General features: G+C 45.1%; 1 protein-coding gene across 1 annotated transcript in view; it reads right to left on the bottom strand.

Moving 5' to 3' along the window:
• Positions 1-16,784: 16,784 nt before the first annotated feature.
• The window catches only part of LOC146813313 (killer cell lectin-like receptor subfamily F member 1), a 136,759-nt gene continuing 134,285 nt past the window's right edge, over positions 16,785-19,258 (bottom strand). The window contains exon 6 of the mRNA XM_085620141.1: positions 16,785-18,271. Coding sequence (XP_085476267.1) covers positions 18,142-18,271 — 130 coding nt within the window. The 3' untranslated portion in view covers positions 16,785-18,141. The remainder of the gene's footprint in view (positions 18,272-19,258) is intronic.

Here is a 19,258-nt window from a genome sequence, read left to right as displayed (position 1 = left end):
CGTTTAGAAAAATATCCAATATTTTTATATACTTAAGACAAGACCAAAACTATAAATAATCCACAATACAGTACTTAAAAAACATCTTCAGTTATCAAAATAACCTTGTAAAACAGTTCCTTGATGTCGATACCTCCGTCTGGGGCTATCATGGCGTCGTGAGCAAACAAATACAAACAGTTCTGGCTGACCGTGGCGTCGCAGGCCAGTTACTGTGTCGGAAAGCCCCGCAAACAGTACCTTTCAGAAATGAAGGGCGTCAATGACCTCTCGATGAGCTTCTGAAAACACGGCATCCGCAGGCGTCGGTTCCGGAGGTCGGTTCCGGACTCGTCGGGGCCCTCGAAGTGACATACTTTGCAGGTTGATCTCCTCTTTGTTGAAGTCAGGAGCACTGGCGTCGGCCAGCATCGGGTGCTGCTGTGCGAAGTGCGAAACCAAAGGAAGTGATGGACGGAGTGTTGAACATTGCAAGCACTCACCCCCAGTCAACTGATCTGGGTTTAATCCATCACCGTTCTTTAGCCCACTCTGCCACCCCAGTTCAGACATGGCCATATGCAAATCAGTCTGACCCTGTGCCTCATGGGAACAGTCCAGCCCGAACTGCCGAGCCATGTCTTTCCTGGACCGGAAACAAGCTTCCTAGGACCGGTTTCTGGCATTTCAGCAGTCTTCAGCCAGGCTTGCTTGAATCCAGTGGCAAAGTGAGCAAGGGACTCACGACTGAGCATACCCTGCCAACTTATGGCGAACAAAGCAAAACCAAAGGAAATGATGGACGGAGTGTTGAACATTGCAAGCACTCACCCCCAGTCAACTGATCTGGGTTTAATCCATCACCGTTCTTTAGCCCACTCTGCCACCCCAGTTCAGACATGGCCATATGCAAATCAGTCTGACCCTGTGCCTCATGGGAACAGTCCAGCCCGAACTGCCAAGCCATGTCTTCCCTGGCGCGGAAACAAGCTTCCTAGGACCGGTTTCTAGCATTTCAGCCATCTTCAGCCAGGCTTGCTTGAATCATCCAGTGGCAAAGTGAGCAAGGGACTCACGTCTGAGCATACCCTGCCAACTTATGGCGAACAAAGCAAAACCAAAGGAAATGATGGACGGAGTGTTGAACAATGCAAGCACTCACCCCCAGTCAACTGATTTGGGTTTAATCCATCACCGTTCTTTAGCCCACTCTGCCACCCCAGTTCAGACATGGCCATATGCAAATCAGTCTGACCCTGTGCCTCATGGGAACAGTCCAGCTCGAACTGCCAAGCCATGTCTTCCCTGGACTGGAAACAAGCTTCCTAGGACCGGTTTCTAGCATTTCAGCCATCTTCAGCCAGGCTTGCTTGAATCCAGTGGCAAAGTGAGCAAGGGACTCACGTCTGAGCATACCCTGCCAACTTATGGCGAACAAAGCAAAACCAAAGGAAATGATGAACGGAGTGTTGAACCTTGCAAGCACTCACCCCCAGTCAACTGATCTGGGTTTAATCCATCACCGTTCTTTAGCCCACTCTGCCACCCCAGTTCAGACATGGCCATATGCAAATCAGTCTGACCCTGTGCCTCATGGGAACAGTCCAGCCCGAACTGCCAAGCCATGTCTTCCCTGGACGGGAAACAAGCTTCCTAGGACCGGTTTCTGGCATTTCAGCCGTCTTCAGCCAGGCTTGCTTGAATCCAGTGGCAAAGTGAGCAAGGGACTCACGTCTGAGCATACCCTGCCAACTTATGGCAAACAAAGCAAAGCCAAAGGGAATTATGGACGGAGTGTTGAACATTGCAAGCTCTTCCCCCAGTCAAATGATCTGGGATTAATCCATCACCGTTCTTTAGCCCACTCTGCCACCCCAGTTCAGACATGGCGAAATGCAAATTAGTCTGACCCTGTGCCTCATGGGAACAGTCCAGCCCTAACTGCCAAGCCATGTCTTCCCTGGACCGGAAACAAGCTTCCTAGGACCGGTTTCTAGCATTTCAGCCATCTTCAGCCAGGCTTGCTTGAATCCAGTGGCAAAGTGAGCAAGGGACTCACGTCTGAGCATACCCTGCCAACTTATGGCGAACAAAGCAAAACCAAAGGAAATGATGGACGGAGTGTTGAACCTTGCAAGCACTCAACCCCAGTCAACTGATCTGGGTTTAATCCATCACCGTTCTTTAGCCCAATCTGCCACCCCAGTTCAGACATGGCCATATGCAAATCAGTCTGACCCTGTGCCTCATGGGAGCAGTCCAGCCCGAACTGCCAAGCCATGTCTTCCCTGGACTGGAAACAAGCTTCCTAGGACCGGTTTCTGGCATTTCAGCCGTCTTCAGCCAGGCTTGCTTGAATCCAGTTGCAAAGTGAGCAAGGGACTCACGTCTGAGCATACCCTGCCAACTTATGGCAAACAAAGCAAAACCAAAGGAAATTATGGACGGAGTGTTGAACATTGCAAGCACTCACCCCCAGTCAACTGATCTGGGTTTAATCTATCACCGTTCTTTAGCCCACTCTGCCACCCCAGTTCAGACTTGGCCATATGCAAATCAGTCTGACCCTGTGCCTCATGGGAACAGTCCAGCCCGAAATGCCAAGCCATTTCTTCCCTGGACCGGCAACAAGCTTCCTAGGACCGGTTTCTGGCATTTCAGCCGTCTTCAGCCAGGCTTGCTTGAATCCAGTGGCAAAGTGAGCAAGGGACTCACGTCTGAGCATACCCTGCCAACTTATGGCAAAGAAAGCAAAACCGAAGGAAATGATGGACGGAGTGTTGAACATTGCAAGCACTCACCCCCAGTCAACTGATCTGAGTTTAATCCATCACCGTTCTTTAGCCCACTCTGCCACCCCAGTTCAGACATGGCCATATGCAAATCAGTCTGACCCTGTGCCTCATGGGAACAGTCCAGCCCGAACTGCCAAGCCATGTCTTCCCTGGACTGGAAACAAGCTTCCTAGGACCGGTTTCTGGCATTTCAGCCGTCTTCAGCCAGGCTTGCTTGAATCCAGTGGCAAAGTGAGCAAGGGACGCACGTCTGAGCATACCCTGCCAACTTATGGCGAACAAATCAAAACCAAAGGAAATGATGGACGGAGTGTTGAACATTGCAAGCACTCACCCCCAGTCAACTGATCTGGGTTTATTCCATCACCGTTCTTTAGCCCACTCTGCCACCCCAGTTCAGACATGGCCATATGCAAATCAGTCTGATCCTGTGCCTCATGGGAACAGTCCAGCCCGAACTGCCAAGCCATGTCTTCCCTGGACCGGAAACAAGCTTCCTAGGACCGGTTTCTGGCATTTCAGCTGTCTTCAGCCAGGCTTGCTTGAATCCAGTGGCAAAGTGAGCAAGGGACTCACGTCTGAGCATACCCTGCCAACTTATGGCGAACAAAGCAAAACCAAAGGAAATGATGGACGGAGCACTCAGGTTGCGGTGCGAGCAGCGGCTCGGTGGTTGCATCAGATGAAAACGTCGGTGAGACCAGGGTTGCGGTATGGGATGAAGGCGGTGCTCGTCATGGTGCTGGTAGATCACGGAGCAATCAGCATCGTCGTCGTTGCTAAAGTGCTGTCGTTGGCTGACGGCCTGGAGTCAATGGACCTGGCGTCGGTAGGCCAAGGTTGCAGTGCGGGATGTTGGCGGTACGTCGTGTAACTTTACGAGCGGTGCCCTCGAACCACGGTGCAAGCAGCGCCGTTGATTCCGGCGTGGAGTGGCATCGTCAGGGATACCAAGGTATCGTCGTGAAGCGAGGTGGTGCGGAGTGTGGTGCCCACAGGTCGCGTTGCGAGCAGCGGCTTGGTGGCGGCATCAGCAGGCGGCATCGGTGAGACCAGGGTCGCGGTGCGGCAGTGCCCTCTGCGGTGCCTTCAGGACACGAAGTCGGCAGCGGCGTCGTAGACGGCGTCGAGCTTGAAGTCTTTGCTGTTCCTGAGACTTTTTGAACAGGGGGGCAAGCTCTACCTCAAACCCTTGAAGAAACTCACAAAAGTAGATTGCAGAAAGTTCAGTCCAGTCCTTTCACTGCCCAAGATAGAAGCAGCCATTGCAGGCCAACACAGCAAAGCACACAGCAAAGTAGTAGTTCCTCCTCACAACTTCTCCAGCTCTTTTTCTTGGCAGTCTTCTTGATCCAAAAGAGTTCTGAAATCTTGGGGTCTGGGCCCCAATATGTATACTAGCAAATCCTTTGTCCTCTGCAGGCAGATTGTCCTGTACCTAGTTCAAACCAGTTCTGGGTGCATTCTGCCAGTGTGCACCTTCTTCCTTTGTCAGTGTGGGCCAGGGTCCCCAGACACCCCACAGGGGGTGGAGCCAGTATTGTGGAAGGCAGGCACAGCCCTTTTCAGACACAGGTGCTACTCCTCCCACCGGTCTACATGCAGATAGGTATATTCAGCCCTGTGCTGACTCACCCTGTCTCCTGGAGTCTCCCCCAGCCCCTGTTACTCACAAACCAGACAGACAATACACGACCTAGCAGAGGCAGGCTGTATGGTTAGGTAAGAAAATACCTACTTTCTAAAAGTGGCATTTTCGAACACAGAATGTGAAAACCAACTTCACTAAAAGATGTATTTTATCATTCTGAGTTCAGGCATACTAAACTCGAATTTCTACCATGTTCCCTGTGTCAGTTAGGGTTATAGTATGTTATAATCAAACATGCCCTTTCTGGCCTATGGGGAATAGGTAGCCTTGTAATAGTGAAAAACGAAGTAGACTGTAATTCACCATCAGGACATGCCACACACACCAGGGCGTGTCCTACCTTTCACATACAATGCATCCTGCCCACAGGTGTACCTTGGGCCTACCTTAGGGGTGACTAACATGTAGAAAAGGGAAAGTTTAGGGACTGGCAAGTGGGTGCACTTTCCAAGTCGAAATGGCAGTCCCAGACTGCACACAGGCTCTGCAATGACAGGCCAGAGTTACACTTTACGGACTGTTTGCGTGGGTGGCACAATCCGGAGCTGCAGCCCACCAACAGCATTTGATTTTATGGGCTCTGGCACTCGCAGTGCACTTTACTAGGGACTGACACATAGATCAAATAGGCCAATCATGGAAACACCAATCCATAACACATTTTATTACAGGAGTCAAAACCGGGAGGTCAGAAAGCAAAAACTCAGGGGAAACACGCCAAAAGATGCCAAGTCTAACAGCGTATGTCCAAGACTCTACAAAAAATACCTGACACAAGATCATATGTGTATGCCTGATGCAAGAGTGCATGTGCCTGAGACTTTACAACAATACCTGATGCAAGAGTGGGTGTGTCTGAGAACCCACAACAACACCTGATACAATATTATGTGTGTATACCTGATACAAGAGTGGGTGTGTCTGAGATACCACAACAACACCTAATACAATATTATATGTGTATAACTGATGCAAGAGTGGGTGTGCTTGACATTCCACAACAATACCTGACACAAGAGTGGGTGTGTATATTGGCTACATAAATGGGTGTGTTGAGATCCCACAACAATACCTGATGCAATATTATGTATGTATATCTAATGTTAGAGTGGGTGTGTCTGAGACCCCACAACAATAACTGACACAAGAATGGGTGTATATATCGGATTCAAGAGTGGATGTATCTGAGATCCCACAACAAGACTTTACACTAGCATGGATCTGTATGCCAGATACAAGAGTGGGTGTGTCTGAAATTACAGAACGCAATAACTGATACAAGCGGTGGTGTGTCTGAGATCCCACAACAATACCTGACACAAGAGTGGGTCTGTATGCCATATATAAGAATGGGCATGTCTGACATCCCTCAACAATACCTGATACAATATTATGTGTGTGTACCCGATGCAAGAGTGGATGTGCCTGTCATCCCACAACAATACCTGACACAAAAGTGGGTGTGTATGCCAGATACAAGAGTGGATGTACCTGACATCCCTCAACAATACCTGATACAATATTATGTATGTTTACCTGATGCAAGAGTGGGTGTGCCTGACATCCCATTAAAATACCTGATACAATATTATGTGTGTATTCCTGATGCAAGAGTGGGCGTGCCTGACATCCCACAACAATATCTGATAGAAGAGCGGGTCTATATGCCAGATACAAAAGTGGGCGTGTCTGACATCCCTCAAAAATACCTGATACAATATTATGTGTGTGTACGTGATGCAAGAGTGGGTATGCCTGACATCCCACGACAATACCTGACACAGGAGTGGGTGTGTATGACAGATACAAGAGTGGGTGTGCCTGACATCCCTCAACAATACCTAATACAATATTATGTGTGTATACCTGATGCAAGAGTGGGTGTGCCTGACATCCCGTTAAAATACCTGATACAATATTATGTGTGTATTCCTGATGCAAGAGTGGGTGTGCCTGACATCCCACAACAATACCTGATACAAGAGTGGGTCTGCATGCCAGATATAAGAATAGGCGTGTCTGATATCCCTCAACAATACCTGATACAATATGATGTGTGTATACCTGATGCAAGAGTGGGTGTGTCAGAGACCCCACAACAATACCTGATACAAGAGTGGGTGTGTATACCAGATACAAGAGTTGGTGTGACTGAGATAGTCGAATATTAGTTGACAAGAGAGTAGGTGCATCTGACATTCTGGGTGTGTCTGAGAGTCCAGAACAGTAACTGATACTAGAGGTGGTGTGACTGAGATTCCAGAACAGTAACTGATGCAAGAGCGGGTGTGACCGAGATCCCAGAACAGTAACTGATGCTAGAGTTTGTGTGACTGAGATTCCAGAACAGTTACTGATACAAGAGCTGGTGTGTCTATGATTCCAGAACTGTAACTAATACAAGAACGGGTGTGACAGAGATTCGACAATAGTAACTGATGCAAGAGCTGGTGTGTCTGATGCTCCAGGACATTAACTGATGCAAGATCTGATGTGGCTGACATTCCAGAACAGTAAATGATACACAAGCGGAGGTGTATGAGATTCCAGAACAGAAACTGATGCAAGATCTGGTATGACTGAGATTCCAGAACAGTAACTGATACAAGAGTTGGTGTGACTGAGATTCCAGAACAGTAACTGATGCAAGAGCTGGTGTGACTGAGATTCCAGAACAGTAACTGATGGAAGAGTGGGTGTGACAGAGATTCAAGAACGGCAACTGATACAAGAGCTGGAGTGACTGAAATTCCAGAACAGTAACTGATGCAAGAGCTGATGTGACTGAGACTCCAGAACAGTAACTGATACACAAGCGGATGTGTCTGAGATTCCAGAAAAGAAACTGATGCAAGATCTGGTGTGACTGAGAGACAAAACAGAAAGTTATACAAGAGTTGATGTGACCGAGATTCCAGAACAGTAACTGATGCAAGAGTGGGTGTGTCTGAGATTCCAGAACAGTAACTGATGCAAGAGCTTGTGTGACCGAGATTCCAAAACAGTAACTGATGCAAGAGTGGGTGTGACTGAGAGAAAAAAAGTGCTTGTGCAATAAATAGGGTGCCCGATGTAAGCTTCATTAACAAACATGTTGCCAACTGATCATCACAGATAAAGGGACTGAGTTATGAAACCCCTGCCTGCCACTGACCTATCAGTGAACAAACCTTGCAATAGGGGCCCAACTTCTTTGCCCTAACTCATTTTATTTTGGCCCCTTAACTTGTACATTGAAGATTCAATATAATAGATAGCCAATATTCTAGATAGCCAATTAGAAAAAGTGGGAGGGTCAGTGCTTATCCACTGAGAGGTAATGCATAGACAAGCGAATAAGAAGCCTAACTCTGGCCTTAGTCTTTTTTTTGTTTCTGACTTATCTATTAATCCCAGAACTAAGAGAGCTGGTGCAATTGGTACCGGCAAACCTAAAATCATGATTAAAAAGGCCTCCAGCTCCTGTAAGAAAAGATCCATTTTGGGGCAGGAATAAAACATGTGTATTGTATCAGCAGCATGTAAACCACATCTATTAGATTTCCCCCTACCCTACCATTCCATATAGCTATCTTTGCTCGGGTGTAATAAAGATCGAAAACAGACATAAAGTGCTGGCTCCTAAGACTTCCAGCTAACAGCACTTGATTTGCTAGCTCCAATGAATCCTCACTAACTATTGATTCAATTCCAAGTCTATTTTGCCATTTCACATTCTGTGTATCAATGTCATCTAGGGAGACTTGAATTAAAATGTCATAGATCTTCCCAATCCGGGGCTTATCCCTCACTGTCTCCATCAGGGGTAATTTTACCAATATCATTTCTGTTCTACTTTCCCCTAAGATAACTCTGTATCTGCAAATATTTCAAATATTATCTTTTCTCCACCCCAAACTTTTCCTGCAAAATCGAAAATGACAATAGTTGCCCTCCCCTACACAAATCACTAAGGAGCTGATCCCCTTTCTCTCCCATCTAAAAGAGACTTGGTCCTGAAAGATTGATGGGAGTAGCCTCGAAGAAGAGAATGGAGTAGAAGCATTTAAGATTGGGGATCTTCAATTTCCGCCGCACCTGTCTCCATACTCTGTAAGCATCTTTCAGTGTTAGGATCTGTGTTTTCTCCATATTTAGCTAGCTTGTATCCTGATAAGGTATTGAACTGATCATTTAAAGACTTTACCTCTGGGAGTGCCAAGACGACATCAGCAGTGAGCACTGCGATGTCGTCCCCATATGCCAGTGCCCTATAGTCGGAAACATTGACCTTTACTGCCTTCTGCTCTAATATTTTAAGAAAATGGTCAATGTAGAGGGCGAAAAGAAGAGGGGAGCATGGACACCCCTGCCTCTTGCCTCTACTAATATCAAGCTCCTTTGAATCCTGCCCTGATATGCAAATTACAGATTTTCAAATAGATCTTACTATCACAATTTATAAGTGAAATAGGTCTATATGATGCTGGAGCCAGGTCAGGCTTCCCTTTTTTCTTGAAAAAAAGTATAGTTGGCTTCTGCCATGAACTAGGGACATGGCCCCTTTGGCCGGCTGAAGGATTTTGTAATATTTCTTGCCGTAACTCTTTTGAGAATACTCTATAAAATTCTAGAGGAATGCAATCGGGACCGGTAGCCTTGCCAAGAGCTAGGGAAGTTAAGGCAGTCTCAAGCTCTTCCCACATAATCGGTGAGGCAAGAATTTCATTTTGTGCCTCAGTGATACCCGCCGTTTCAAGGCCCCAAAAAAAATCTTCCAAAGATATCCCCCATGGAGGAGACACTCCTTCAAGATACAGTTGTTCGTAATAGTTTTTAAATACATTTAAAACTTCTGTTGGGGAGTCTTGAATTAGATCTAAATGATCCCTGATTTTTCCAATTCGATTGGCCACCTCTCGTTTCTGGAGACGATTTGCCAAGACCCACCCAGAATTCTCCCCTAATTCATATAACTCAGACCTATACTGTGCATATTTGGTTGCCACCTAAGTTCCAAAGTGATGATGTATCTTAGATGTAATAATCGCGATTGTCTGCTGACAGTCCTCGATGCTTTGCCCCATAATTATTTTCTCCATAAGTTCTAACTCGGCGGTTCTTAACTGCTCAAACCAATTCCCAATTTCCTTGCAGAGCTTTCTGTTGGGCGATGAAAAACCTCAGAGTCTCCTCTCGAAGTCCTGCCTTAAAAGTATCCAAAACTATAATTTCAGGGGCTGATCCCCTATAAATACAAAAAAATTACAAAATCTCCTTAGCCTTGTGTTCACGATATAGCTGGTCGGCCAAAAGTTTTCTTTCAAAGGTCCAGGGCCTCAGTACTCTAGTAACGCTGGTTAGTGGGAATTAAATTACGAGGGGTTTATGGTCTGAGATGACCCTTGGAAAGGCCTCTATTTTGCTTATTTTTGCCAGTTATGCCGTGATAAAAAAATAGTTCAGCCAAACTAATTTGTTATGAGGGGCCGAATAGAAAGTAAATCCTGGATCAGCTGGCCTCTGGTTATACCAGCTGTCCACCAGACCTTGTTCACTCGCCAAGCCTTGCAGGGCCTTGAAGACCCCAGCCTTCCTGCCCTGGTATGGTAAATCAACATTGAGATTAAAATCGTTATCTAAGTGGATGTTAAAGTTCCCACATAGAATCAGGGGATGTGGCCAAAGGGCAAGTTTAACACTTAGGTAGTTCAATATATAGGGATCATCTAGGTTAGAGCCATAGATAGAACAGATCGTGGTGGAGGCGTTATTAGTTCTTAATCTAAATTCTACTATAGCCCTCCGCCCCACCTTATCTTACTTGACTCCCTTACAAAGCCCCAGACCGTGTCTTGCCAGGATTGCGACTCCTCTAGTTGTCGTCCCCTGCTGATTACATGCTAACACATCAAAACCTAGATCATTCAGGCATCAATGCTTATTCCAGGGTATATGGGTCTCCTGAAGACAGATAACATCAACCTGCATAAGTCAAAGGTTATTGGCCAGCATACCTCTTTTCTTTTATCATTGAGGCCAAAAACATTTAGTGAGCAAATCCGAAATATACCCCATCTTTATATTCAGAATTCTTAGTATCAGATCTCTCCATCACATAAGTTAGAATATGCTTCAACAAAAAAGACAAATCATTCCTCTTTAGATATGCACAAACGATATGACATATACTAAGCAAAAAAACACTCAGCAACTGCTTAACCCCCTGCTCCCCCCTCCCCTTAACCCGTTACCGCCAGCCCCCTCCCCCTTTGCCCTCCACACCCTTCGCTGACAGCTAGACGTTCCAGGTCGATGATGAAGTGGGAGCCCTCCCTTATTTCCGCCCCATTCAAGAAAATAAAACCCCTATTTTTATTTATTGATGAATACCTTTTTTTTTACCCTTTTTAGGTCTCGCCTAGGCAGCGCAAGCTCTGTCTCGTTGAGACATGCAGTATATGCTTTAGTGAGGGAGGCTCCACCTCCGTTTTCCTATTTGTTTTTGAGTGTGTCTTTCAAAATGTCTTTGCTATTGGGTTAGCGTGTTTTATGTCCCTCCTTTTTCCCTGTTGGACACGCCTATGGCTATTGGCCCCTTTACTGGTGTTAGTGCATTTTTGTTTTTTTTGTTTTTCGTGGATCTCTTTTTTTTTTACTTCAATGCAAGTGCGTTTCAGTTTTATTCGTGCGAGGCAATTTTTTAAAATTTGCTTATCCTTTTTGCTTCTGCTTGTTTGCTCCCTCCTTTCAGCGGTGGGTAGAGATGGTGCTGTGCTTCATATTACGGAGACTCGGCTGCAGCGGCTCCCACTTACTGCCCCTATTGTCTCCCGGAGCCTCTACTCGTCCCGGCCTTTTGCCGGCATTGCTTCCTCTTCCCTGACCGCCTCACTACTGATTCTCGATAATGGATGTATCGGTGACCGCTGGCTGTCTGCTGTCACCACCTTCCCAGTTCTGGACCCAGCCAGCGGAAGCGGGCTGCTGTAAGTGTCGGACTGTGGGCTTCCGGAGAACTAGGAAGTGGTGCGCGCTGCTTAAGACTTGTTAAAATAACTATACCAATAAAGTTAACAAGCTTTAATTTGGAATCACAGCCCTTAATCCTAGGCACCAAGGGCTGGATGGGCAATGTTTATTTTTACACATTTCTTTTTTATTAGCAGCTGCTTAATATTTTTGTCTTTTTCAAGATTACATTTTATCGTACTGTGTTATTTTTCAGCCAAGCGCGTCATGTTGATAAAGTGCAAAATGTTTCAGCCTTGATACACATGCATTGCTGTATGAGGATGGAGACAGCAGCGCTATCTCGAGAGATACACACACACAGTGATGTGCGAGGACGGAGACAGCTGCGCTATCCCTCGTGATACCACATACACTCATAGTACTCAAATGGGCAATGTTTTATTTTGTCTAAGCCGCTGCTTACCCGTCCTTTTTGCCCGTGCTTGCTTGCCCTCTCCTCTCAGCAGTGGGTGGAGATGGACTGTGTATTCGAGACACAAATACATTTTTTTTTATTAGCAGCTGCTTACTGTGTTTCCGTCTTTTTCAAGATTACATTTTATTGTTCTGTGTTGTTTTTGAGCTAAGTGCGTCATATTAATAAGTCATGTTGATAAAGTGCAAAAGATTTCAGCCTTCATACACACGCAGTGCTATGCGAGGACGGACACAGCAGCGCTATCCCTCAAAATACACACACGATGAGGTGTGAGAACAGAGCCAGCAGCACAATCACTCAAGATACACACACAGTGATGTGCGAGGACAGAGACAGCAGCGCTATCCCTCGAGATACCACATACACACGCAGTGCTCAGCGAGGAAGGAAAGAACAGAGATATCCCTCAAGGAACAAGACAGCAGCGCTATCCCTCAACATACACACACAGTGCTCTGCGAGGAATAAGACAGCAGCGCTATCCCTCGAAATACCACATACACACGCAGTGCTCAAATGGGCAATGTTTTTTTTTTGTCTAAGCTGCTGCTTGCCTGTCATTTTTGCTCGTGATTGCTTGCTCTTTCCTCTCAGCGGTGGGTGGAGATGGTGCTGTTCATTCTAGATGATTGCAAATACACATCTTTAGGTCTTGCCTAGCGGTGCAGCGCATGCGCTGCTAGCTTTGCGAGGCATGCAGTATACACTATAGGTGAGGGAAGCCCCGCCCACTCCCAAACCCACTTTTTCATAGGATTGTGATTTTGTCCTTTCTAAATGCTGCCTAAATGCTGCCTTCTGATTGGTTTAAGCGCTGCTAGTCCTGCCTTATGACGGCCATGTCTTCTTCCACAGCTACTGGCCCCTTTACTGCGTGTTTGCTGAGCACTACTTTTTTCCCATGCCACCCCTCCCGCTGTCCAAGCATTCTGTCTCGCCCCCTCCCCCACATCTCTGCTTGTGACTGTGTGTTATCATCGTGGGCTTGTGTTTACGCCACTTAAACTTGCCCCGAAGCTAAAGCGATACTCCAATCACCCTTGGGATCACTGCCGCCAGCTCAGGAGCCTTGGGAACCCTGTGCACTGCACCGCTGATGTCAGGGAATTGCACCGCTGGGATTGGTGCCCGCACGCAGGTTGCTCGGCAACAAGGGGCTCATCCCGGAGAGGAGCTGCGGTGAATTCCAGGAAGAGCATGCCGTCACCAAGAAACCTGACCTCCTCCCCCATTCAACTGCTGCCTGCCAGAAGGGTCGGAAGAGACCACAACGCCCTGACCAGAGTCCAGGGAGCGGCAGTGTGTGAATGCCTGCGGTGGGGGCAAGAGTGTGGGTGAGTCTCGGACATTGGCAGTGAGCCGGCTCGTAGGACCTTGCTTTGCTTTGGGGGCATTATCTTAGCTCAGGGCCGCGGCGGTGATCTCGGGGCATTGCCAATGCTTGTTTTTATGTTGTTCGCACTTCTTTTTCTCCCGTGTCCCTACAGTTCCCAATGTGCCCTTCGCGATCTCTCTCTGCACCGTTAACTTGCCTGTCGCTCTTATTTTATATAATATACCTTCCCCTTTGCTGTTTCTTGTTCTCTGTTGGTGGCTCACGCTCTTAACATTCCCTTTTCTATCTTCCTGGAGGCAGCTCTGGATAGTCCTCCTTCTGTGTTAACGGCACGAGCGCTTCGTAGTCCTTTCTTCTGTGTTAACGGCGCCAGCTGCTGGTTGTCCATGGCGCCAGTTTTAGTGATAGTAGAGTGCTGTTTTGGTATATGAACACTGCTGCCTGGGATGGAGAGGTCGGGTCCGGGACGGAGTTAAAAAGCTGCCACAGCTGAATATATGGACATGTGCTCTCCTCCTGATGGGAACTTGCCTCCCCCACCCTACTGCACCACCTATGACACCCTTGGTCCGGTGCCCATCCTTGAGAAACTGCCGCTGCAGGTAGAATGAATGGCAGCCTGGGGGTAAGTCATGACTAGTCTGTGGTCAATGGATGCCTGCAAGGGTAGCAGGGGCATGTAGAGTTGGGGTGAAAGAAGACAGCGTTGGAAAGGAAGGGACGGGAGACAGTGTTGAGCAAACCTCATATAAAATATTTTAAAGACCCCCTTAGACTAAACACGGTATTTCTCAAATGCTTGTGTTTCACTTTGTTACAGTAGTTTACATTGCCCCATTCACGCCTTATAAAAACATGAACTTAGAAACTTTTATGAATTCCCCGTCTTCAGTGTCCTGACGACACTGCCATGGGTGAAGCAAGACATTTTAGATCGTCACGGGCTTTAGATATGTATCTCCAATATTGTAATTACATGGATAAGGACATTTTATTTATTATACCCAGTGCCACTGGAATTATGCGACAGAGAGGACCAAGTTATACGGCATGCTGACTAAATTGTGCGACAAGAAAAGGCAAATTATGCATCTTATTGCGGCACATTTTGTGATGCTATTAATTTCTAATTGTATCTTTTTTCACGTTAACACTGTCTGGGCTAAGTTTTCACCTTATTAGTATCAGTTAGTACCTTTGTATAGTTCTTCCATTTCGTGGCAACATGGGTCACAGTAGGTTCAGTAACTTTTGATCCATATGAGCTAAAAATATTTTTTGTCAAAATGGGTAGCTTATGAAACAGAAGATGGATTGTGCATCAAATCCATAATTTTGCAGAAAATGCGGCAGCCTCTAAATCGCTTAATTCCAGTGATCATTAGTATATCATACAAGAGTGAGGTTTTTATATAGTGCACATGCTGAACTAAGTCACTAAAAGATGCTCATAGAGTTGACAGTCAGCAAAAAGGTGGAATAGTCTAATGAAGTAATTTGCGATTGAGTAGAGCAACCAGGATTCTGAACCCATGTTTCTGGTCACGTGTTTTGCAATTCAGTAACTGAATTAAGATCTTCTCACTCCCCTTTTCCACTTAAAATACAATGCTTTGTGTTCAGCTATTTCATTGCCTAAATTAGTACACTGTGTTCATTACGTTGCAAAAGCCCCCAGTCTTTAAAATGTCGCAAGTAAAACAATCTAACATAATTTAAAAAGCAATGCATATCCTAACAAAACAAGCATTTGCAATGCAATAGGTCTTGCATTTGCAAGAGTTTGAGCTGTTGGCATTGTAAAAACAATGCCTTTTATTTACGTTTTTGTTTTTAAAACATAAATAAAAGGCAGTGACATTTACAATGGCAATACCTTAAACTCTCGCAAATGCGAGACCTATTGCATTGCAAATGCTTGTTATTATTAGCAACTGCTTACTGTGTTTCCGTCTTTTTCAAGATGACATTTTATCGTACTGTGCTGTTTTTCAGCCAAGCGTGTCATATTAATAAGTCATGTTGATAAAGTGCAAAAGGTTTCAGCCTTGATACACATACAGTGCTCTACAAGAACATACACAGCACCACTATCCCTCAAGATACACACAGTGATGTGCGAAAACAGAGACAGCAGCGCTATCCCTCAAGATACACACACAGTGATGTGCGAGGACAGAAACAGCAGCGCTATCCCTCAATACATACACATGCAGTGCTCAGCGAGGAAGTAGACAGAAGTGACATCCGTCAAGGAAGAAGACAGCAGCGCCATCCCTCAACATACACACGCAGTGTCCAACAAGAAAGGAGACAGCAGTAATATCCCTCAAGGAAGAAGACAGCATCACTGTCCCTCAAAATAGACACAGATTGCTCTGCGAGGAATAAGACAGCAGCGCTATCCCTCAAGATACCATGTAAACAACACACAGTGCTCTGCGAGGAATAAGACAGCAGCGCTATCCCTCGAGATACCACATACACATGCAGTGCTCTGCTAGAAAAGAGACAGCAGCGCTATCACTTGAGATACCACATACACGTGCAGTGGTCCGGCGGAAGGAGACAGCAGCGCTATCCCTTAAGATACTACATACACATGCAGTTCTCTGCAAGGAATAAGACAGCCGCGCCATCCCTCGAAATACACACACAGTAATATGCGAGGACAGAGACAGCAGCGCTATTCCTCAAGATACACACACATTATTACATTATATTGTACTGTGTTGTTTTTCAGCCAAGCGCGTCATCTTGATAAAGTGCAAAAGATTTCAGCCTTTGATAGCCGTCTGCCTTCCAGGCACAACACAGATGTTTTTTCGGCTGGCGTGATGTTTATAAAGTGCAAAAGGTTACAGCGTGTTCTGATCGTATGCCAGGAACACACAGTTTTTTTTTTAGTAGCTGCTGCTTACTATTTTTCCGTCTTTTTCAAGATTACATCGTACTGTGTTGTTTTGTAGCTAAGCGCGTCATGTTCATAAAGTGCAAATGGTTTCAGCTCCTGCCCACAGTGTGCTTCCTAGGTACACAGAAACACGTTTTTATGCTAAGTTGGTGCCTGCTTTAACGTCTGTTTTGTTGAAGCCGCAGCCAAGGAGTTCACAGGTCTTCTTCTAATTATATGCTTCTGGAGTACAAAGAAACACATAATTGCAAACTTGCTGCTTGGCTTGGTGTTAAAGCCGCACCCGAGTACTTCAAAGGTCTTCTTCAGATCGTGTGCTTTACAAGCAGAAAGAAACAAATTACTTCAAAGTAGCTGCGTAGCCCTATCCGTCTTCTTGGAGCCGCAGTTAAGTACTTCACACATTTTTTAAATATCATGCACATGTTAAAAAGGCTGTGTTGTTGCTGTTGGTTACATGGCTCGCATTTTCACTCTCTTACATCATAAAACTCTCTAGAACCAATAGCAGTTCAAATGTTAAAGATTAGTTAAAATAGAGCCAAAAAAAAAACGTTATCTTAACCAAGAACTTTTTTTTTTGTTGGTTGACTACTGTTTAGCAGGGGTACATTTTATTACTTTGGTTGTTATTTAAACTGAAAACAAAGCTACAAAAGAATGACTAATACAAAAACTTAAAAATATGGCGAGACCGATTGGCATTGCCAATGCTTGTTTATTTCGGAGTAGTAAACTTGAAACAGACATTTTCTTCAAAGTTCAGCTAGCAATGTGTACTGATTGGAAATCAATGACTCCTTGCCACTCCTGTTTAACGTAACCTTGCTCCCCTATGTTGGGTCAGCATAGGAGCTGAGATTCCAGCACAGGTCTTAACTTGCTAATGGTTTCCTACCAAATTTCACGTAGATGCATTAAATATTAGCACATTAAAACGCTGTTGCCCGGTGTGGTAAATGTCCCCCTTTTTAACGGATCTTGATAAATCTTGCCATTAACTAAATGTCACGAAATGTCAAATGAGGCCACCGTTTTTAGCAAATGATCACGATTTTGCCTCCCATTGTTTTAACTGTGCCAGCTTAACAAATCTTTCCACATTTTTAAATACCAAGAGTAAGCTCAACATCTGTGAAACTGCGTTCAAATACATCAAAGGTCACTAAAGTTATATGCAATAAATTGTCAGTATTGCCATGAGATGCAAACCCTTTCCAGTCCACCTAAAACATTTGTGTAAGGATAACTTCTGAAAAGGGATTTCTGAATAGATTTTCTGCTAACCAATCCAATGCACTTCCCTGAGTAAAGTTTGATTTTCATGCAAGTTTGGTGTAATTCTGTTAAAATGTTTTATTTCTGTAGGGGAGAGCACAGGTTCTCAAAAAAGATCAACTTTATTTTTGTGAAGAGTCATTCAGATTCATCACATGGTGGCAAAGATATTAAGCAAAACAAATAACACTTATCACCTGAAACACTGCCCTAAAACATAATTATCACAATTACTATCACATGATTTGTTTATAACCAAAAAATGCAGTGCAACAAATATCATTACCCTAACATATGAAAAAATGAAACCATCTACTCTAGACTTCCTATCTGTCCATACATATTAAGAGTGGGTTTGTGAGGTCAAAGGCACTTTGAGCCTTAGCATCCAATGGAAAAACATAGATAAGCAATGGAGGTCATCTGTGCAGCAGTCAAATTAAATCCCTAATGGTTGATCACCAGGTGGACAAATGAGGCAGCCGCTAAGAAGTACTGGTTGGAGCTTCTGTCGCTGGACATTTCTACTTCTGTGGAAACGTTCACGTAAGCAATGTGTGCAACATACTAGGGTATCAAGGATTGTCCGGATCCGACTATGGCCTGGACTCTTCCTGCGATTGAGGATCCCATGGTGGAGCTGCTTCCTCTAGTTTTACTTTTGTCAGGTTTGGCCGACTGAGGACATGGAGCCTTCAGATGCTGGATCTCAATCAATAACCCAACCTTTGTTCCTGACATCAACAAAAATGAGATTCATAGGTTGAACCGAAAGACTCTTTTCTCGCAGATCCATTTCTTCTGGCTGTGGCAAGCTTCAGGATAGATCTCGTTGTTGGCGAGAGAGGCGCAGTTGCTGTCGTTCTTCCTCTTCTTCACTGTAAACCTGAAGGACATGGTGTTACCAAGAGATGAAACAAGAGCACAGACCACTCATTGTGCCACAAGCCCAGCAAGACAGGAGAGAGAATATAAAGGAAAGTAAGCAGGGGAAAGACAGAAGCCGAAAGAGTTAATTACAGAAGTCACACGGGTGACACTATAGAGCAAGAGTTGATTGGGTTATTGTAGATGTGACCATTGGCAAGCAAGAACCACAAGACCACACACAATATTGTATTGTATTGTAATTGCATTTATATAGCTCTTACTACCCCTGATGAGGCGTTTAAGTGCTCGTTCGGCGAGTAGAACGCTACTCCGGAACCCATAAAGGATTAGTGTTGAATTAGTATAGTGAGATATGAAAGTGATCTAAGTGGTGGATAGGTTAGTCAATTATTTGGATTCAGAAGGATAGCGGAAGGATAGAAGAGGGAAAAAAGGTTTGTATTTAAAAAACGCTTGTTACCCCTGATGGGGTGTTGAAGTGCTTTTTGTTTGGCGAGTAGCACGCTACTCTAGAAACCCATAAAGGATTAGTGATGAATTAGTATAGTGAAATATAAAAGTCATTTCAGTGGTGGATATTAGTCAGTTATTAGGAGTGAGAAGGATAGCTGAGGGATAGAAGAGGGAAAAAAGGTTTGCATTAATATAGTGCTTGATCCCATGATGGGGTGTTGAAGCGGGTTTTTGGCGAGTAGCACGCTACTCCGGAACCCATAAAGGATTAGTGTTGAAAATTAGTATAGTGAAATATGAAAGTAATTTGAGTGGTGGATATGTTATTAAGGTATTTGGATAGAGAAGGGTAGTGGTGGGATAGAAGAGGGAAAGAGGTAAACCTACGGTTGACGCACCGCCTTGTACATCAACTTGATTTGCAATTTAGGTCTTTCACTTAGTTTTCAGTGGTGCTTTGTTATCGGATTATGTGTGTGCTTTACAAGTACAACTACACACATAGGTACATACGTTCTTATGTAAATAT

Source organism: Triturus cristatus, chromosome 7 (assembly GCF_964204655.1).
Source record: "Triturus cristatus chromosome 7, aTriCri1.1, whole genome shotgun sequence".
NCBI classification, from domain to species: Eukaryota; Metazoa; Chordata; class Amphibia; order Caudata; family Salamandridae; genus Triturus; species Triturus cristatus.
This window is presented reverse-complemented; position numbering and strand designations above follow the sequence as displayed.